Source organism: Geotrypetes seraphini, chromosome 2 (assembly GCF_902459505.1).
Source record: "Geotrypetes seraphini chromosome 2, aGeoSer1.1, whole genome shotgun sequence".
NCBI lineage: Eukaryota > Metazoa > Chordata > Amphibia > Gymnophiona > Dermophiidae > Geotrypetes > Geotrypetes seraphini.
Genome location: NC_047085.1, coordinates 269,782,761 through 269,804,858, shown reverse-complemented (window position 1 = coordinate 269,804,858; position 22,098 = coordinate 269,782,761). Strand labels below are relative to the sequence as shown.

At 43.0% G+C, this 22,098-nt stretch overlaps 1 protein-coding gene across 3 annotated transcripts in view; it reads left to right on the top strand.

The window, feature by feature from the left end:
- The window catches only part of ERP44 (endoplasmic reticulum protein 44), a 236,659-nt gene that overhangs the window by 32,286 nt on the left and 182,275 nt on the right, over positions 1-22,098 (top strand). For all 3 annotated transcript variants that reach the window (XM_033929651.1, XM_033929650.1, XM_033929652.1), the window contains exons 2-3: positions 13,309-13,381; positions 20,522-20,561. In XM_033929651.1, coding sequence (XP_033785542.1) covers positions 13,309-13,381; positions 20,522-20,561 — 113 coding nt within the window. The remainder of the gene's footprint in view (positions 1-13,308; positions 13,382-20,521; positions 20,562-22,098) is intronic.

Genomic DNA, 22,098 nt, shown 5'->3' with positions numbered 1-22,098 from the left:
TCAAATTTACATCCGCTGTCTTTATATTAGGGTAGAACAAAGTGTTTTATTTGGAATTTATTTGGGAAATATTTATTACAAATGTCTTTGTACTGTATTCAGTACAAAATATGGAGCCCCTTTTCAGGTTCTGTAGTTTTACAATGTGCCTGGTAGTGGAGATCTTTGTGTTGCTATTGCTCATATAACATGAAAATCAGGATTATTTTTTTGTATGGTGACCTCCAAAGAGAAATGTAGTTCTGATCTGCAAGTTGTAAGGAGGTAGAATATTAGCTCTCATATAACTTAATTTTATTTTGGTGTGTTAAATTGAGCTTTTCTTTTCTTTTACTTTTTCTCCTTGTTTGCTGAAAAGCAGGTTAAGTATGTGTGGCAAGAAACATGGTTCTTTGAGTTTGGCAGGATCTGTTGTTCTGCTTTAAACATGGGTGACCTGGGCCTAAAAGGAATGGTGTGTGAGGCTCTGCTGTCATTTACTGTGTTACTGAAGCTACTACCCTCTAAGAAGCTGCTTCTATAGGCAGCTGGCCAGTCTTGCCTAATATTGGGGTAGCCCTTGCCCCACCTCTAATTTGGATGCTTGGGGGGGGCACTAGCTCATCTCTCACCTCAGGCAGCAGATTGCCTTGAGCCGCCCCTGCTTGGGGTGATAGTATCTGAGGGTCTGAATGTGATGAAACAGTGTGATAAGGCAGTGGCTGTAGCCAGAAGGATGCTAGGCTTTATACAAAGAGAAGTAACTAGCAGAAGCAGAGAGGGGTTGAAGTCCCTGTATAGGTCATTGGTGTGGCCACATTTGGAGCATTATGTTCAGTTTTAGAGGCAGTATGTGGTGAATGATATAAGAAGACTTAAAGCAGTCCAGAGGAAGGTGATGAAAATGGTAAGGGGTTTGTGCCTAAAGAAGTATGAGAAGAGACGAAGACTTGAATGTGTATACTCTGGAGGAAAGGAGGGACAGGGGAGATATGATACAGACATTTAAATATTTGAAAGTGTTAATATAGAACCAAATCTTTTGCAAAGAAGGGAAAATTGTAAAACTAGAGGGCATAAATCGAGGTTGCGGGGAGGTAGACTTAGGAGTAATGTTGGGAAATTCTTTTTCACCGAGAGGGTGGTTGATACCTGAAATGCCCTCCTGAAGGAGGGTGATGGAAAGGAAAATGGTGATGGAATTCAAAAAATTGTGGTATAAACACAGAGGATCTGTTATTAGAAGGTATAAATTGAAGAGCTGAGGCCTGTACTGGGCAGACTTACATGGTCTGTGTCCAGTATATGGCGATTCGGTGCAGGATGGGCTAGGGAGTGCATTGATGGGAACTGCAGTAACTTGGAACACGAGTACATTGTTGGGCAGAGTTTACAGTATGCATCCCGCAAATGACGAGATGGTTGGATAGGCTGAAGTGAGCTTCAACAGAAACTCCAGTAGTTGGAATCTAAGAACAGCACCGTGTGGGCTTTACAGTCTATGGCCCAGAAATATCAAAGAAAACAGACAATTTAATTTAATCATGATGAATTTATAAGGCGTGTAACTAACGGGCAGCCTGGATGGACCGTTCAGGTCTTTATCTGCTGTCATTTACTATATTATCTGCTGCTATTCTACATATGCCTAAAATAATGTATATTGAAGCTTGTATCACAAAAATGATGTGAAAATAGAAAAATATACTTTTAAGACATTTGTTTGGGCATACTGTAAAAATCTAAATAATTCATATACTAATTTACTTTGGGAGCTTCAATGTATTTATTTGTTCCCTGCAATAAACAGCAAACACATGTTTGCAAAAGTATGCAGGAAAGAGCAGTTTTAAATTGGTTTACCAGGTAAGATATATTTTTTCTTTTTCCCCTTCTCAGAACTCTATGTTCATTATAAGGCTTCCAAATTTATAGTTCTCAAACTGAACTTCAAGGGCTCTTACAGCTCCTGTCAACTTCAGAACCACTCTTTCCCAGAATGACTTGTATCTTCTAACCTCCTGAAGCAGACGGCAAACCAGTGTGCTTCCTGTTGCCTGTCGGCTTAATGAAAATCTCCAAGAAGCAGATTAGAACAGTGCAGAAAGGAAAATGTACCTAGGGACGAAAGGCAGCCACAAGGTCCTGTGGGGCCAGGGCTTCAGGTGGTAGTTCCAATGTGTCAATCTGGATTAGAAAAGAGGATAAAGCTGTTTGCTAGGCACAAAAATAATTTGCTGGTACAGGGGAGAGGCAGTTTGCCACTGGCTTATTAGTATCCTCCAACAGAAAGAACAAGGTAAATGAAAGGGTTAGGAAGAATAAACTAAACTATTAAAGTAGGCTGCCTAGCAGCTGTAATGCTAATTAGAAACATAATGCCATGGGGAGAAAGGATTACTTGCAACCTCCAGACAGCTCACATTGGAAGTGAAGACCTGTATTTTTATGGAATGAATAAAGAGAGTATAGAAATACTAATACACTTGCTAATTTTGTTCACAGCTGAATGGTTCTATAGATACTTGAGAATTGTTTACGGATAGAACCAACAACATATTTGCTGTTTTGTTATGTTTAGACTTAAAACCTGCCGATTCCTCACGAAGCGGAGTTCTAAGCAGATTACAAATAGCATACACATTGCAAAGAGCTTATATACATAACAACGTTATAAAAAGCTTATATATATAGATATATAGATAAAAATAAAAATAGGTAAATCAAAAAGTAAAGGCAAAATTCATTTAATGGCTTTAACAGAGCAATTGAACATATCTCTTTTCCTCATAGTTCCCCATATAAAATGAATCATTTGTTGCATCGTTCAACAAGCTTCTGCATTCCTGCAGAAAAGAAGTTTTTGGGCTGCTCCCAAAGCCAGGCAAGCACCACATCCTTTTCTTTATCATGTTTTATCTCTTGCTTTCCGGGTTGCAGTGATGCACTCATGTCTAATCACCAGTGACAATTCTCTCCAGAATACTCAGATCTTCTTCATACCATCTCAGGAGCTGGGTCACAACTAGAGAGTTGCGCGGGGACAGAAATCCCACCTGTCCCCGTGAGGAATCCCCTCCGTCCCAATAAACTTCAGAAATAGTTATTTCGTTTAATTATGCTACTGAATTAAAGGCTCTGGTAGATACCCATTTACAAATAAGCAAAGACACTTTATTAAATTGGAAATATTAATTGGGAAGAATACATACTTTGTAAACGGGTTTCTACCAGAGCCTCTAATATAAATATAAAATATAAATACTCAGCTGATGAGGACCCCCAAGCTGTCAGCTGAGGACTTCCTCTGCAGTTGGCCGGGGATCCCTTTTGCCAAGTTTGGCAGGCAGCAGTAGTGTCCCTGAGTCACAGATGTTGGCATCTCAGTGGCTCATGGATGCTGCCAGCTTGGTGGAGGGGAGTTCTGGCCGTCTCTAGAGGAGGTCCTCTGCTGGCGGTGCTTGGGGATCCCTACCAGCCACAGCAAGGGTCAGCAAGTACTTCAACACTGTAGAAATAAAACCAGAAATGCATTTCCTTTTCTTTTGAACACAATACAAAGACTATCTGCTATATATATTTCCCAAAGCTAACACATTTTAGTCATTAAATTCTGTATTTTACCTTTGTTATCTGGAGATTATTTTTCCATCAAATTGGTCCCAGTTTCTTTTTTCTGCTTTCCCATCTTCTGTAAATTCTTCTATTGCTGTCCATTGGTACCTCCTACCATGGTCCAGCATTTATCCCTCTCTCATCCCCCGGACCATGTGCAATATCTTTTGCCCTTGCCCACCAACCTTAATGCCCAATATTTCTCCAGCACCATGCCACATCTCTCCCTCCATTCCCTTCACCACTATGTCCAACATTCCTCCCTCTTGCATCCCTTTCAATCTGTCCCACTGTTCCCTTTCCATCACATTTCTCCCTCTCACTGTACCTCACTCCCTCCCTATGACCAAAAATTATCCTTTCTTCCAATCCCCATGTACACAGTCATTTTTCTTTCCCTCTCACTGACACACCCACACCCAATTATCTCTTTCTATTCCCTCCCCCACCTCAGCATCTCTTTCCCTACCTTCCTCCATCCTCTCTCCCAAGTTCATACCTTGAATTTCTGTGTCCCAAAACACACTCCGTCCCCCCCTTCTGTGTCACGCATTTGCCTCCCACATTCGACCCCTTCTGTGTCCTGCGTTTGCGTCCAGATAACAGGGGTTGGAGGCAGCTCGAGCCGAGAGGCTAGTCTTCCTTTCCTGCCTACAGCACGAACATGTAGCCGACCGGAAGTCTTCCCTCAACGTCAGAGCTGACATCGGAGGAAAGGCTTTGTATCAGTCATGTGCAGCGTGCAGGGCCTATTTGGAAATACTGAGCGCCCATGAGCTTGTGTCCTGAAAACTTTCTTTGCATGGCGGATCCATTTGGTGTCCACAAGACACAGTATTGATTTCTCCCCACCCCCCAAAAAATATATATATATATATTTTTTTCTTTTCAGTGATTTTTTTTTTATTTGCTCTGATTCACCCGCCATGCCTGTCCCCGGCATCTGGCATCGTCCGGCCTCTCTACTGCTGCCCTTCCTGAACTGTTGGGTGGCGTGCCAGTTCCTTGGGGAAATGGGCATTTCCATCCAGGACCACGATTTCTGCCAGCCCATCTCCATCCCCCTGTGCATGGACATCACCTACAACCAGACCATCATGGCCCTATATATTGAACATTTTTTCATAACTGGCATCACCAAAATAAAGCAGTAAAAGCCCAAACAAACCAAGTATGGTTGGGTTTTAGGCTAACAAATTCTCTGGTGCCTTTTCAGTACCTGGAAATTAACTGGAACTGCTGGGCCACAAGAACCAGGAAGACACCGGCCTGGAGGTGCACCTGTTCTACCCGCTGGTGAAGGTGCACTGTTCATTGGAGCTCAAGTTTTTCCTCTGCTCCATGTATGCCCTAGTGTGCACGGTGCTGGAGCTGGCCATCCCGCCATGCTGGTCCAGCTACGAACGGGTGCGGCAGGACTGCGAGACTCTGATGAACACATTCGGCTTCCAGTGGGCAGAACCATTCTGAAGACGACGGGGAGGGGGGGTAGGCGCTGCTCTCCACCACCGCTCCCCCGCTCTACGGAGCGCCCAAGTACGCTACCTCTGACCAGCCTTTCCATTGCTCATGGGTGCTTGGAGGAGAAGGACTGCACGGCTCCCCCCCGAGCCGGCCAGAGGCGACAGCTACGTGTTCTTCAGCCAGGAAGAGATCTGCCCACTACCCTGCACGTGATTGAGTGGAGCCTTCTCTCCGACGCCAGTTCTGATGTTGAAAGTTAGACTTCCAGTCGGCTACGTGTGTGTGTGTGTGCTGCATGTAGGAAAAGAAGAGGAGGCTCTCACCTCTCGCTGCCTCCAACCCTGCGGGATCCCCGCGACCTGAGGTGGCATCCCCAGGGGATCCCCACAACCCAAGGTGACATCCCCACGGGATCCCTGTGACCGAAGGGGGAACCCATGGGATCCCCGTCGTTCCTGTTCCTGTGTAGCTCTCTAGTCACAACTTCCACATGCTTTTGCTTGTGCAGATCTGTAAGCTGTTTGGGATCCCATCATGCGCAGATTTTCCTGTATCCCAAGTCTTCATACATTATGGCAAGTGCAGATCCAAGGCTGATATCCAAATTTGTAGCCAATTGAGGCATGATTATGCATCGATCTTCTTTAATCAAGGCATCCGCTCTATTAATGTGCTCTTGTGTGCATGATGTTGATGGGTGACCAGAACGACCTACATCTATTACACCTGTTCTTACCACTTTAAACCTTTTTTATCTATTCATAAATCTTTCGTTGATTTATGGTGCTATGTCCATACTGAGTCAATATCTGGCAGTGAAGGTCTAGGTTTGAAAACAGAGCAGTATACCACAATACAGATATAGAGTCAGCACAGTTTAACTAAGTAATTAAAAATTCAGAGAATAGATATCGGACAGCAACCCCTGTAACCAGACAGATTACAATTATAACAAAATCAAAAGAGCACTTATCAGAGTTGTGGTTCAGGTTTTTCAATGAGAGCACATGGATGACAATTTCTACTCTTTTCGGTTTCCAAATGAACAGGAACCATGAGCTTACATGGAAACCATCTGGAAATTTTTCCTATTTTATAAGATGCTACATGACGTTTTCAATTTAGTGGGGTATCAAGGCCACAACAGTGTTCTCCCTAGCGCTTAGGTGAGCGCCCAGCTGTCATCATGGTCGCGAATCCTGCTGTTGCCGACGACGCCATGCAACCGACTTGGGGATTCCCCGGCTTGATTCGACACAGCCTGAAGTTCTGTGTTCGACTCCAGCCAAAGAAAGTTGAAAAAAGAAAAAAAACCCTGAAAAACTAGGCGATTTTTCAAACCCTCCCCGTAACACTAGCAGGACTAGCACCGCTCTCTCCTTATTGTATTTTGCCTGACAGCTGCAGTAGTGTTATTGAATTGATTCCCTTCTGCAGCCGCGGGGATTGTGCTAGGCCGCCCCACCTCTGATGATGCAACTTCCTTCTTCCTTGGAGGCGGGGCAGCCTAGTAGAGGCCCCGAGGCTGCTGGAGGGAATTGACTCACTAAAACTACGGCAGCAGTCGGGCAAATTACAATAAGGAGAGAGCGGTGCTAGTCCTGCTAGTGTTACGGGGAGGGTTTGAAAAATCGCCTGGTTTTTCGGGGGTGGTTTTGGTTTGTTTGTTTTTTTTACTTTCTTTGGCTGGATTCGAACACAGAACTTCAGGCTGTGCCGAGTCAGGCCGGTGAATCCACAAGCTGGTGAGAACTGATGAGAGCCTGTTAATCGGGAAGGGGCAGTGGTGCCGATGGACCTGGGAGATAAGAGGGAGGGTTGCTGATAGGAGGTGAGGAAAAGAGGAGAGGAGGGATTAGTGCTGCTAGACTTGGGAAGTGAGTGGGTAAGGTACTGCTTCTAGTCAGAAGGGAGGGGAAGGGAGAGGAGGCCTGCTAAAGTCAGAGAGGAGAGGTGCTGCTGGCCCTGGGGGTGGAAAGGTGCTGCAGCTAGTCGGTGGGGGAAACGGAAGTAGAGAGGAGGGGAGGGAGAGGTGCTGTTGGAGCTGAGTGGTGGAGGGAGGTGAGAGGGGGAGGTGTTGCTGGATTGGAAACAGAGGAGAGTGCTGCTGGACTTAAAATGGAAGAGGGAAAGCTGCAGCAGGACTGAGGGGAGAGCAGTGGAGCAGGAGAGTGGATGAGGGAAGAACAGTGGAGGAGGAGAGTGAGAAGGAAAAGGGGAAGAGAAATGCTGCTGCTGCACCCAATTGGGGAGAGAGGGAGAAGGACCAGGAAGGGAGAGGAGAGGAAAGAGAGAGGGAAAGGAAAGGCGATACTAGACCATGGAGGGAGAGATGTCAGGGCATGGAGGGGAGGGAAAGGAGACAGATGCTAGACCAGGGGAAAGGAAGGAGGGAGAGAAAGGAAGGAGAGGAGATGGCAGATAATGGAGGGGGAAGGGGAGAGGAGAGAGATGCCAGGGCAAGGGAGAGGGAAGGGAAACTAAGGAGAGAATGCCAGATCAGAGGGAAAAGGAGAGGAGGTGCCAGAGCAGAGAGGGAGAGTGGAGAGCAATGCCAGGACAAGGGGGGGGGGGAGTGAAGGGAAGGAGATAGAGATACCAAACCATGGGGTGGAGTGGGAAGGAAGGGAAGGAAGAAGATTGAGATGCCAGAGCATATGGAAGGGAGTGGAGACAGAAAAATGGAGAGGGGATGAAGCTGAAATGAATCTGGTACAAAGAAGAGAAAGGGCACAGGATAGGAAGATGCCGTATGGAAGAGAGAGGGTGGACAGTGGATGGAAAGGGCAGAGAGAGGGTGGACAGTAGATGGAAGGGGTAGAGAGAGCAGAGGCTGGGTGGAAGGGGCAAAGATAGAGGGCAGATGTTGCATGGAAGGGAGAGAGGACAAACACCGTATAGAAAGAAAAGAGCAAAGCGAAGATTAAAGTAGAAACTGTAAAAGGTAGAAATAAATTTTTTTATTGCTTTACATAGAATCAAGTAGTATTGTAACTGTATTGCTAAAACTTTATAAATAGGAAATAGAGCAATTTCTTTTGGACTAAACCCCTTTCCTCAGGACCGGACAGGATACCATAACAGCAGTATACTGTACTGTCTTGAAGAAAGATTTGGCCTCTGAAAGCTAATTGAAAAATGGATTAGTCCAATAAAATGGTATTTTCTTATTTCTTGTTATTTGTTTTATTTCTATTTGTTAATTTTTAAAGTGATGATTGTTATGTATCAGTTTTTTTAAATTTACATCTACTGTCTTTATATTTTGCACAGTATTAGGGGACATGTGTCGCTGCTTCTGTGGTGGTGCATTAATTTAACTTTTGTCTACATATTTCTATTTTTAATTTGTGATTATTCCATATTGGGCGAGGGTTTTCTGTTAGCATTGACTGTACAAAATCAATTGACTTGTTAAGTTTTACAATTCGTGTGTTGGTGTTCTAGTGCTCACTGCAGTGTTTAAGATGCTGCCTTTTCCTAGGTGCACCCTTGTTATGTGGCTCATGGATTATTACTAAAAATAACTTTTTTTATATAGAGGAGGGAGTTGTTAAAAAATGATCAGCACTGGCTGTCATATATATTAGGTGCGCCACTGGATTTAATGACCCTATTTTTACCACCAAATTTCCCTGTCCCGCCCAGCTACTTTTTCACTGCACAATAAACTTTAACATTTTTTATTTGCCCTTAACTTAACCTTTTCTGTAACTGAACCAAAGTAATAGATGCCCCAAATGCCCTTTTTGTAGGGGTGGTGGGGAAAAAAACAGGGAATATAAAAATGCATGGGATAAGCACAGGGTATGCATGAACATAAAGAGGATAGAAGCAAAACATGGCTGTTGAGGTGTTATGTTGGTGAAAAGTAATTGGGAACTAAGGTCAAGCAAGGACAGACTTCTATGTTCATTGTGAAACACCAATGTCAAAAGACGGATGAGGATCAAGTCTGCATATTAGTCTTTATTATCTTATGCTATGAGTGAAAATGGTGTACATCTCCAGGGGAGGAGAAGAAGACATCTTAATGTTGAAATTTGCAAGCTAAAAACTGTTAGCAGTACTTTTAGGTTTAACATATATTCTTCAAGACTACATCATATTTAACTGCTTATACATGACAGCATGATGGCAATTTGCCAACTAGTGTTTGATCACGAATGAATAACTATAACCTGCACACAGGGCCGGATTTAGATGAAAAGAGGCCCTAGGCCAGTGATGGCTAACCTTTTTGAGCCCGAGTGCCCAAACTGCCGCACAAAACCAAAGAATTTCCTCAAAGTGCCAGCACGTCAATTAAACCTTAATAACAAGATTTTAGTATCTAAAAACTCTTTATAAAGTTGCCTGAACTATGTAACATCATTTTTAAAGGTTGGAATCTTTGTATTGTCAGAGAATCAATTTGATTCACAATCCTTTGGTTTTCATTTCAATTTATTGGCAATTTATAATGTTTTAATGATTTCATTCATGGGCCGAATACACACATACTTTTCTCTGTCGCACTCTTTGACCAAAAGATTTGTAAGCCTGCAACCACATCAAGGTAGACTCTTTCAGCAGCTTCCCCCGCTCCCCCTTACCTTTGTGGCCAAGTCAAAATGATCTACCAACAATAAAATTTTAAAAACACAAAGCATGCTGTACGCAGAGAAAATGTTAATTATCATTTATATTCCGCGGGTTTTCAAAGAGGTCAAGGCAGATGACTTTATGCAATGTCACCTCAGTAACAACTATACAAAAATAGACAAATATTCCCCCTCCCTTTTTACTAAACCGCGATAGCGGTTTTTAGCGCAGGGACCTGCGCTGAATGCCCCACGCTGCTCTTGAAGCTCATAGGCTCCCTGCGCTAAAAAACGCTATTGCGGTTTAGTAAAAGGGGGCCATAGTGCAAAATATAGACAGCATATATAAATTCTCAAAACGGACACATTTTGATCACTAAATTGAAAATAAAATCATTTTCCTACCTTTGGTAATTTCATCAGTCTCTGGTTGCACTTTATTCTTCTGACTGTGCATCCAGTATTTCTTCCCTTTTTTCAGCCTCCTGTATGCTTTCTCTCCTCCAGACCTCATTCCCTCCCCAAACTTTTTCTTTGTTTCACCCTGCCCCCTTCTTTCTTTTTCTCTCTCTCCATACCCCCTTTCATTCTGTATGTCTGTCTTTCTCTCTCTCTCCGTGCCCCATTTTTCTTTGTTTCACCCAGCCCTCTTTCTTTTTTTTTTTTTTGGCTCCCTGTCCCCCCCCCCTTTCTTTCTTTCTCCTTGCCCTCCCCTATGCCACCACCATTGGGAAAATGCTGCCACCGCCACTGGGGAATAGGCTGCCACTGCCGCTATCGGGAACAGGTTGGCGCCGAATTCGCCCTGCTTCTCTTCCCCACGGGGCCGACCAACTCTCGCCACTCGACGTCAATTCTAACATCGGAGAGGACGTTCTGGGCCAGTCAGGCAGCGATTGGCTGGCCCAGAACGTCCTCTCCAACATCAGAATTGACGCGGGTGGCGAGAGTTGGTCGGCCCCACAGGGAAAAGCAGGGAGAACTTGGCACCGGCCTGTTCCCAATGGCGGCGGTGGCACTCAAGTGGCTAAAGAGATGCAGTTTGCCAGCCTAGGGAGAACACTGGAGGGTGGCCAGCTGTGCACCCCCTTGGGGCGTAAAACCGGGGCAGACTGCCCCCAACCCCACCTTGGTATGCCACTGTCTGTACCTCACTCCCTCCCTATGACCAAAAATTCTCCTTTCTTCTATTCCCCGTGTACACAACTATCTCTTTCCCTCCCTTCCTCTCTCCCAAGTCCTTGCCTTCTGTGTCCAAAAACACATTCCCTCCCCCACCTCAGCATCTCTTTCCCTCCCTTCCTCTCTCCCAAGTCCTTGCCTTCTGTGTCCAAAAACACATTCCCTCCCCCACCTCGGCATCTCTTTCCCTCCGTTCCTCTCTCCCAAGTCCATGCCTTGTGTCCAAAAACCCATTCCCTCCCCCACCTCAGCATCTCTTTCCCTCCCTTCCTCTCTCCCAAGTTCATGCTTTCTGTGTCCAAAAACCCATTCCTTCCCCCACCTCAGCATCTCTTTCCCTCCTTTCCTCTCTCCCAAGTTCATGCCTTCTGTGTCCAAAAACCCATTCCCTCCCCCACCTCAGCATCTCTTTCCCTCCCTTCCTCTCTCCCAAGTCCATGCCTTCTGTGTCCAAAAACCCATTCCCTCCCCCACCTCAGCATCTCTTTCCCTCCTTTCCTCTCTCCCAAGCTCATGCTTTCTGTGTCCAAAAACCCATTCCCTCCCCCACCTCAGCATCTCTTTCCCTCCCTTCCTCTCTCCCAAGTTCATGCCTTCTGTGTCCAAAAACCCATTCCCTCCCCCACCTCAGCATCTATTTCCCTCCCTTCCTCTCTCCCAAGTTCATGCCTTCTGTGTCCAAAAACCCATTCCCTCCCCCACCTCAGCACCTCTTCCCCTCCCTTCCTCTCTCCCAAGTTCATGCCTTCTGTGTCCAAAAACACATTCCCTCCCCCACCTCAGCATCTATTTCCCTCCCTTCCTCTCTCCCAAGTCCATGCCTTCTGTGTCCAAAAACCCATTCCATCCCCCACTTCAGCATCTCTTTCCCTCCCTTCCTTTCTCCCAAGTTCATGCCTTGTGTCCAAAACGCACTCCCTCCCCCTTTTGTGTTCCCCGTTTGTCTCCCAGCCCATCTTAGCATCTTTCTCAGCAAAATGTAGCTCGAGCCGCGTAGGCTTGTCTTCTATTTCCTGCCTGTCCCGCCGCGCACACATAGCCAATCGAAAATCTTCCCCGACTTCAACGCTGACGTCGGAGGGCGGGCTTTGCTTAAGCCCTCCCTCCGACGTCAGCGCTGACGTCGGGGAAGATTTCCGATTGGCTGTGTGAGCGGCAGGGCAGTCGGAGTAGAAGATGAGCCTCGCGGCTCGAGTTATATTTAACCCCGCGGGTCCCCCATCATCCCCATTCAGCTCTCTCTCCTGTGCACCCCCTGGTAGTACTGCCCTGATGGCGGCCCTGCGCGTGCCAGCTGCAAGGCCTTCGCGTGCCACAGTTGGCACGCGTGCCATAGGTTCGCCATCGCTGCCATAGGCTATTCCACTTATGAGGCCCTTTCACCTCCCATTTTTAAGTTTGTAAATTACATGAGAGATAATAAAATACATCATTACTGTGATATATATCAATATGTTAAATGAAACATGTTGTTATTGGTACTAACCTTTATAAAAAATGTGACACGGATAATAAATAAAAAAAAGTCGAGAACACTTATTTGGACATTTATTCTCAGCACCATATATAGTACTTGTAACAATAACTAATCAAACATAACACACAACATTGCCCCTTCCTATGTCCATAGTGCACCCAGTGCATCCTTCCTCACCTCACCCCCCCTCCGATGCCCGCCTGCCTCCCATCCCCCTTCCACTGAAACCCCCCACCCCACCCCCGATGCCAGTCTGGACCGCCCTGTCCTAACGGATCCACGTTTTGCCTCTCCCTGCGGGGCTGGGCTTTGCCCAGCTGTTTCCGGACTGACGTCTTTCCCTCCCCGATCCTCCTCCCAGGGCGAGAAAAAAAAAGGGAGAATCCGAGTTGGCGCCCCGTTGCGGCCAGAGCCTGTTCCGATCCCGAAGCGTAGAATTTCTCCTTATTTTCGGTTCAGTGTTTTAGTGTTCACTGTTTTTAGAATAGTGTAATTTTAATTTTGCTAACAATTTGAATGTAGGCCCCTCTTGATCTTGAGGCCCTAGGCTGAAGCCTAGTTAGCTTATAGGAAAATCCGGTCCTGTCTGCACAGAGTGGCAGGTATAGCTTTAGCTTTAGGCATACTGGATAGCTTTTAGTGTCAATTTATTATGTGGCTGCAGTGTTAATCCTCAAATAGAGGCCAAACACCAAGGTACCTTATGAAACCCTAAAATCATTGACCCCCAAATCTGACTATGAGGTGTTGTAAAATGTAAAATGACTGTGACTCCCTTCCCATCAAGGGTGCCTACTGCTTAAGCCAACATGTACAAGTAGGTTAGAGCTAGGAATTGAACTTGAATACCTGGGCCTTCCCTGTTTTTATTACAGTATTTTAAATTAAGCAGTCCCATATCTTTTTCATCTCGGTAATCGTTTTATTTAATTTGAAAAAAAAAAAAGATGCTCAGTTTGGTTTTGAACAATTCTAGAATTTATGTTGGAATTATTCTTCTCTTTGCAGGCCTCTTGGGTATTCAATCCAGTAAGAAGTGAAATAATAAGCCTTGAGAGTGGAAATATAGATGATATTTTAAGTAAGTATTTTTTATCAACAGGTTGTTGTAATATTTTAGCAAATTAAAAAAAAACCTGTTTTGAAGTCTGTTCATTCAGTTGCTCACTTTTCCTGTTCAGTTGTGAATCTAATTCAAGAAAAGTCACAAGTTTGATTGTGAGGGGGGAGGGGAGGGTAAATTTATTGTTACATATTGTATAAGGTATTGATTGTATGATAAGAAAGGGTGGGAGATAAGAGCATATTATTTGTACCATTGATGATTATTAAGTGTGATATTTATTGTTAATTTGTTTGGATATATTGTTACACTTATTGTAAATTTGAAAATGAATAAAGAATTAAAAAAAAGAAAAGTCAAAATGTTTCCTTTTGAATCCAATGTAAACTGTGGTGGAATTTTTGTTTAGAAGTCTGCTTTCCGTAGTTTTCCTTTGTTGAGCATATTCAGATTTACTGAATTTTTTTCAAGTACTGTGTTTGTCATAATGTTGTCAAACAAGTTGTAGCTGATAGCTTTTTATTGGACTGTGTATCTGTGATTTGTCTAAGCACACCGTTTTTGTAAACAGTGCAGCAGCTACACTGGGTTTAAATTGTATCTGATAATGGGTAGAAACATAATGTCCATATTAAGTCTATATGCTTGTCACAAAAGTGTTCCATCATCTTAATTTCAAATATTGTGCATTTTTGTATACTTCTAAAATTCCCCACGTGTATTCTGATTGTAAAGTTGTGAAAGAAATGAGCTTTCTTAGAGAAATGTTCATGTACCTAGGTGCCACTGTGTTCTGTGAATTTTATATCTGTGAAGGAAATTCTTGTCTTGTATTATTTTGACTGGTTTTGCAGATGTTTCATCTCTGTGCATTTCATATTTTAGTTTATGTATTCTACTTTCACAGAGGAATGTGTTTGAACCCTATAATTTGAGAGGGTGATTTTTTAAAGGCATTTCCAGGTGTTATGCTTTTCAGTATAGTATTTGAAGCTGCTTGTTTTTTGTTGTACATCACATGAAGCAGAGAGATAAGATTTATAAGCAGAACTAAATAAATAAAATGAAAAATTGGTTAAAAAAAGAGATTTATGTGCAGAAGTGTATGTTTGTTGGGGTTTTTTTTATGAGCTATGTCGTTTGTGGCTAAAATTATGCTTATAGGGGCACTATTGAAATTTTATCTGCAGAGAGAATAGGTATTTCTGTTAGTGGAATTGGAGTGGGATTTCTTCTACTACTACTATTAATTATTTCTATAGCATTACCAGAAGCTTGCAGCACTGCACAGTCACAAAGAAAACAGTCTCTGCTCTAAACAGGCAAGACAGACAAACAGGATGTCATTGATACAGTTAAGGGGAACGGTTAATCAGCGGGCTGGGTTGGAGGGCAGAGGAGTAGGGTTAAGGATTTAAGGCTATATTGTCACCCCTATGCGCCTAACCAGCTTGGTTAGTGCATTGGGCTGTGACAGTCTTCTCCCCAGTGCGCCCTTTATAGCTTGAGGGTCCCCTTCAGGATTTTTACCAAACTAGGCAACTGCCTAACAGTGCAGGTGCAGGGAAGTACAGCAGATTTTCTTCCGACAAACAGATACCCAGTCAGAATGGCTTCAAAACCAAAATACAGATTTATTCCAGCCACTGGCCAAACCAGGTTTGTACAAATAAGCAATTGTCATGAGTATTTCCAAAACAGTTCAAATGCAATTCACAGTTCTCAGTCTCTGAACAAAAATGAAACTTGACCAGACTGTCCCAGTTAACTTCACCGGGAAGATCAAGAAGAGTCCAAAAAGTAACACAATAATATAAAGTAAATACTTAACCAAAATTACAATGCTCTGGTTTGTAAATTCCAGCTTGTGTTTGTTGCTGAGCTGGCTTACACACAACTGCTTCAGACAGTCTCTGACGGTTTTTCTTATCAGCACCTCCCCCACACTCAGGCAGTGAAACAGGGGTGCTGAAGGCTTTAGCCACAGTTCTTAATTGGCAGACAAAAGCAGGCAGTATATTTCTTAAGAGTGTTATGATATCCTTAAGCAGCTTTAAACCTCACGTAGATTGACTCATACAGAGAATAGTGGAAAACGTTAGCAGTAAACAGGACAGCATTCAGCTCCCAGCCTGCAGACCTCAATCTGCTACTGGTCTCTGTGACAGCCAATCTGAGCAACACAGCTGAATAGTGTGGGTTTTTCTGAGATGAAAAAACAAATAACTCTGTAAGTGACAACTTTATAGTACAAACAACCTAGGGCAGGATTCACTAAACCTCCAAACTGTGCACGATCCGTTTCCTATTGCATTCCGGCCGACTGATTCAGTAAAGGCCTGCATGCAAATGGAGACGATCGTTAGCACGCCCCCTACCTATGGCCAGAGCGATCCCCTACTCATGCGCACACCCTGACAGTAGTGACAGGAGAAGCAGCCTCCTGTCACTGCTGTCAGGGTTCAGCCCAGCCCAGCTCTCTCTTGCTTGCTCCCAGACTCTCCTGCTCTCTGCCCCCGTTCCCTGCAGTGCAAGCTCATGCTTTTAAAGCGGGTCTGCACTGCGGGGAACGGCGGCAGAGAGCAGGAGAGTCCGGGAGCAGGCAAGAGAGATCTGCCTGACACCCCCCAGACCGCGATCTCTCCTGCCTGCCCTGCTCTGCTCTGCCACGCCCTTCCCCCCGGAGAAAAAAGCAGGAGGGATGCCAACTCCCTCCTGCCATAGTGTTAAAACAAAAAAACATTAAAAAAGAGGTGCGGCACTACCCCCCCCCCCCCCCCGATCAGCACGGCCCACCCCCGACACGGCCCAGCCCACACCCAACTTGACACCAAAGTTGGGAGCAGGAGGGGTGCTTGGTCCCTCCTGCTCCTAGGCCTCCCCCCCCCCCGGGCCCACCCCTGGTTGGCCCAGGTGCTTGGGCCCGGCCCACCCATCCCAGTACCTTTACAATTGTTGGGAGCAGGAGGGGTGCCCGGTCCCTCCGGCTCCTTGGGCAAGGCTCCCGAACATCTTTGGGAGCAGGAGGGGTGCCCGGACCCTCCTGCTCCTACGCACCGCCAAAATCTTCGGGAGAAGGAGCAAACTCCTACTCTGCTGCCCCGCTGCCGCCCAATAGCGGCCTTAGGCCCTGCCCCGACGCATCATCTGATGCATGGGGAGAGGCCTTAGGCACTGATTGGCTGAGACACCTCAGGCTCCTCCCTTTGGAGGGGCCAGGGCACCTCAATCAATCAGGGACTTCCCTGATTGGCCATTGTTTTGGCTTTAAACTCGCGGGTTAAAACCACGGGCTTGCAGGGCGGGGAAGGGCAGTGCAGAGCGGCAGGACTTCGGGGAGATTCGGGGCAGAGAGTAGGACTTTGGGGTGGTGCAGGGCAGCAAGACTTCGGAGAAGGAGATTTGTGCTTGAGTTGGGGCAGAGAGCAAGATATGCAGTTGGAAACCACTGAACGACTGGTCCCCAGCAGTCGCTTCTTCCGTTGATCAGCCAGCCCTGTCTGATGTGATATTTTGTGTAGTGAATCGGATCACTGTCCAATTTGCATGCATTTCTCCTCATTTGCATGCACGGATTAGAAGCGGATCGCAGGAGAGGTAAGTGAATCAGGCTGGAGGGAAATTTGCTCATTAAGGGGTCGCAAACCAATCAGTACACGATTGGTTTGCTTAGTGAATCTAACCCCTAATTTGAAAATGATGCGTGCTTCCACAGGGAGCCAATCCATCTTACGGTACAATGGAGTAACATGATAGTATTTTCTTTGATTGTATTTAATAGCGATATTCTGAATAATATGTAATCTTAAGGTATTCTTTTTGAATTCCGCAAGATATACTACATTACAATAATCAATCTGGCTCAGCAGCAGGGATTGAACCAGAGTTCTAAATGCTGGAGCGTCAAAGTAAGATCTAAGCATGCACAGTTTCCACAGCATAAAGAAACTCTTGCAGACCATCAACTTGCTGCTGTTTCATGGTTAAGTTATAAGTATTTTAATTGTAGGGTGGATCGTATATTGCATAGAATTTACAGATATTAACAAATCATAAAGTGACTGTCGGGTAGATGCAAAAAAAGAATTTTGTTTTCTCAGATTTCAATTTCAATGTGAATTCCGACATCCAAGCCTCAATGATGTCAAAAATGGCTTCAGTAAAAAAGTAGGCAAACTTGAGAGAAAATCATCTGAATATGAAAAAAAGTGGAAGTACTGGGTGCACAAACCCAACTTCTAATAAAAGATAATGATAATATTAACTTTAAAATGGAAATTTTGGAGAACTAAGTACGTAGACAAAACTTGAGACTGATTAATTTTCCCAAATTAACCAGATATGTATATGTTTAAACGCTATCTCTTGGAGGTTCTGAAAATCCCACAAAATTATTTTCCGCCAATTTCAAAAATTTACTATATTCCCTTGGGAAAGAAGAAATCTCTGGAGGATCATCAGGAACCTGCAATAAATATTTTAGATTTGACTAACTTATTAGAGAAGACAGAATCGGAACAGTTAACGACTGCCACATTTTTCTTCAATTAGCTTTAGATTCAGATAGAGATTGGCTCCTAAAGTTATTTTTTAAATATAAAGATGCTTTGTTTCTGAATCAAAAAATAAGAATGTATCCAGATGTTTATAGGATTACACAAAAAAAAGAAAACAGTTTCTGCTCTTGAGACCTCAGGTTTTAAAATTGGAAGCAACATTTATTTGAAGATTTCCATATAAATGTTTGGTTAATTTTAAAGGAGCAAGATATATATATATTTTTTTGACTCTACACAGTTACCTAGATTTATTTTGGATAAGGAGGTGACAACTGCAAGTACCTCTATCAAAAGCCAAGATAATGCTTCCAATTAAGTATTTGGGGATTACTTCAGGCTGCCTGACTATTTCCTGAGAAATTAAGAAGTTAATATAGTCTTCGATTTTTGGACACTCCTCCCTCAATCATTGTGGACTAACTAACAGTTGATAGAATGATTTAATTTTCCTTAATATTTTCTTATACAATTGATATATGATGGATTTTGTTTTATTTCAATATGATTGTGTTGTCATAAAAAAAATTGAAATTCAATAAAGAAAAAATTATAAAACAAAAATGGCCTCAGTAGTGTGAATTATATTTCTCAATGATGTTTTACAAGGGAGGATGAGAGTTATATTGTCAGCATAACTAAACAATTTTGCTCCAAAGGTGGATAGTCTTGATCCAAGAGATGAGAGATAGACGTTAAAAAGTGTCAGGGACAATAGCGATCCCTGAGAGACTCCACATGGATTTTTCCATGAAGCCGAATTAATGTTATTGACTCTGACATGGTATGTACGAGATTCTAGGAAGCCCTGGAACCATGAATAGACTTTTATCATGAATTCTGATGCTGTCCAGACATTCCAGAAGCTTTTCGTGATCTACTAAATCAAAGACGCTACTCGGGTCAAATTGTAATACAAGTGCATTGTGGCCTTTACTAAATAAGTTCTGAAGATAATCTAAGATCGCAGCCATAACAGTTTCAGTACTGAATTGTGATCGAAATCCAGATTGCAAATCATGTAAAAGAGTATGTTGCTCAAGGAATTTTGATAATTGAAGTTGTACCATTCCTTCCATTATTATTATTTTTATTTTTTTTTTTAATTCTTTGATTTTCAATTTGAGTACAAAGTGTAAAAATTTTACAAACAATTAATATATTGAACAGCAATTACATCCAATCAAATAATAATACAAAATATATTCCCCCCTCCATCCTATCCTCCCTGGATGTGTGTGAGAGTCAAGTAGGAATTAAAGGATTATACAATTAATCAGATTTAACAAATTTAGTTAATGGACCCTATGTTGATTTAAATATTTTATTATGTCCCAATATTTCCAAATTCATTTTTTTCATATATATAACATTGAGAAAGCAATAGAAGCAATTGGCCTATAATTAGAGACTTTAGAAGTGGGTTCTTTTGAGTTCTTAACAATAGGTGTAATTATAATATATCCTTCGATGTGTGGGAAGGAACCTATTTCCAAAAGATTAGATAGCCAGTTATATAAATCAGATTTCAGATTTAGTGAGGCTTTTTTCATGAGCATCAGGGAACAGAGGTCTAAGGCACAAAAAAAGTATACGTATTTATTGTACAGTTTGATGAATTGTGTCCAGTCAGGCTTTTCAAATGATTGCTGTAGTTGATCGGCATGAATATTTTTTTGTTGCTCAACTTGTTCAAGGGCAGGATGATCTTAAATTTACTACCTTTGAAGTGAAAAAGTTGGCTAAATCACTAGATGTTGTAATCGATTTATAAAAGGATTGAGTATAGCGAGAAATATTGAAAGCATTATTAACTATCTGAAATAATTTTTTTGTGTTAATGGATACTTTGCCAACTTTAGAAGATTAATAAACCTTTCGCTTTTCCTTAACCAAAATTTTATAATTATGGATCTCTCTGCACCAGTTTTCCCTGTCTAATTTGTTTTTTGTTTTTAACCATTTTCAAGTTTCAAGTTTATTCAAAAATTTATAAACTGCCCAATCGGCTTTCTAGGCGGTAAACATTATATTATAAACATATATGGGGTAACTATACATCCTTTAAAACAATCGCCTTACTACTATCTTCATTGCATGAAAATCTGTGTCATACCATTCTCTGTTGTTATCTAACAGTTTCTTGACATTGTGTTTAGGGGCAATGTCATCTAAAATTATTTTACAGGTATGTTCCCAGTGTGTAAGGAATTTTGTTGCGCTCATGACTGGTTGTAATAGTTCAAATCGCTTCCAAAATTCGGTAGTTCTAATGACAACATCCTGTTTAAGTGTAGTAGATATCCTCTTAGAGATTGATACCCAAGACAAAGTAAAATAATAGAAGAAATGATCTGACCATACCGAGGGGCTCCAGAATCCATTGGTTAAAAGAATCTTGGGTAAGGGAATATTTTTTGTTGAAAGCGTTACTTTTCATGTGATTGAGAGAATTGAGGAATAAATCTAACGATGCTAAAAAAGCTTTTAAATCAGTCATTTATTTTATGAATGCTTTTATGTGCTTGTTTAAAGATTAGTTCTTGCATCAATAACTGAATATAATGTAGCAAGCCAACCTGCTATTTTCTTTTCTTTCTAGACCGGGCAGATGTTGCTTTAGTCAATTTTTATGCAGACTGGTAAGTGCAATCTGTATTTTGTATTATATTATGCTCTTTCTATTCTCTTTCCTTCCATTCCTTCTCCGGTACATGAAGATTTTTTTTTTAAATTGCAAAAGTACTCAACTAACACAGTTTATACTTCTGGGTCACTACATTTCTTAAGCTATGGCTTGATCAATCCTGGTTACTGGGTGACCATGACACCTAGAAATTTCACCCTGGTGCCAAGGATTTTAAGATCCTATGAATTTAACTTTTTTTGCTTTTTCTATTGCTGCTGTTGCAGCTGCTGAAACAGCTACAACAGGGGTGCCCACACTTTTTGGGCTTGCGAGGTACTTTTAAAATGACCAAGTCAAAATGATCTACCAACAATAAAATTTAAAAAACCCATAAAGCACACTGTATGCAGAGAAAATGTTAATTATCATTCATATTCCAGGGTTTTTTCAAAGAGGTCAAGGCAGATGACTCTATGCACTGTCACCTCAGTAACAACCATACAAAAATAGACAAATATACCCCCCTCCATTTTTATTAAACTGCAATAGCAGTTTTTAGCGCAGGGAGCTAAACTAAATGCCCCGCGCTGCTCTCAACACTCAGAGGCTCCCTGCGCTAAAAACTGCTATTGCGGTTTAGTAAAAGGGGGCCATAGTGCAAAATATAGACAACAGATATAAATTCTCAAAACGGACACATTTTGATCACTAAATTGAAAATAAAATCATTTTTCCTACCTTTGTTGTCTGGTAATTTCATGAGTCTCTGGTTGCACTTTCTTCTTCTGACTGTGCATCCAATATTTCTTCCCTTCTTTCAGCCTGTATGCTTTCTCTCCTCCAGACCTCATTCTCTCCCCCAACTTTTTCTTCCTCTCTCCCTGCCCTTTCTTTCTCCCTGCCTCCCTTTCTTTTTTTCTCTCTTCATGCCCCCTTTCTTTCTGTTTCCCTTCTTTCCTTCTGTTTCCCTGCCTGCCCCTTTCTTTCTCCCTGCCTTCCCCTAAGCCACTGCCACCGCCATCGGGTAACAGGCCTCAAAGCCACCGCCACCCCAAGCTCTCCCTGCTTCCCTGCGTCAGGCTGACCAGCATTCCTCTCTGCAACGTCAATTCTGCCGTCAGAGAGGAAGTTCCGGGCCAGCCAGGCAGCGATTGGCTGGCCCAGAACTTTCTCTCCAATGGCAGAATTGATGTCACTGAGAGATAGGCTGATCGGCCTGGTAGATTGTGAAGGCAATGCGAGTCTATCACAGAGCCTGGGATGGGCTCCACAATCAACTCACTTTGCCTTCGTGATCGACGTATTGGGCACCCCTGGTGTTGATTGAACAGGAGCAAACAATGTCTCTTTTTGAGTGATCCAGCTCAATATTGCGAATTCTAGTGCAATAGGGATATGAGTCTTGAACTAGTGGGTTTTGTACCCCTATTTGCGAGTCTTTGTAGAAGGTATCACTTTAAAATCTTTGGCTCTGCCTTCTCTCATTAATCTGTGTTGCTTATTTCATCCTACATGTGAGTTGAAGGTCTTTCATCACTGTGATCTGCTCT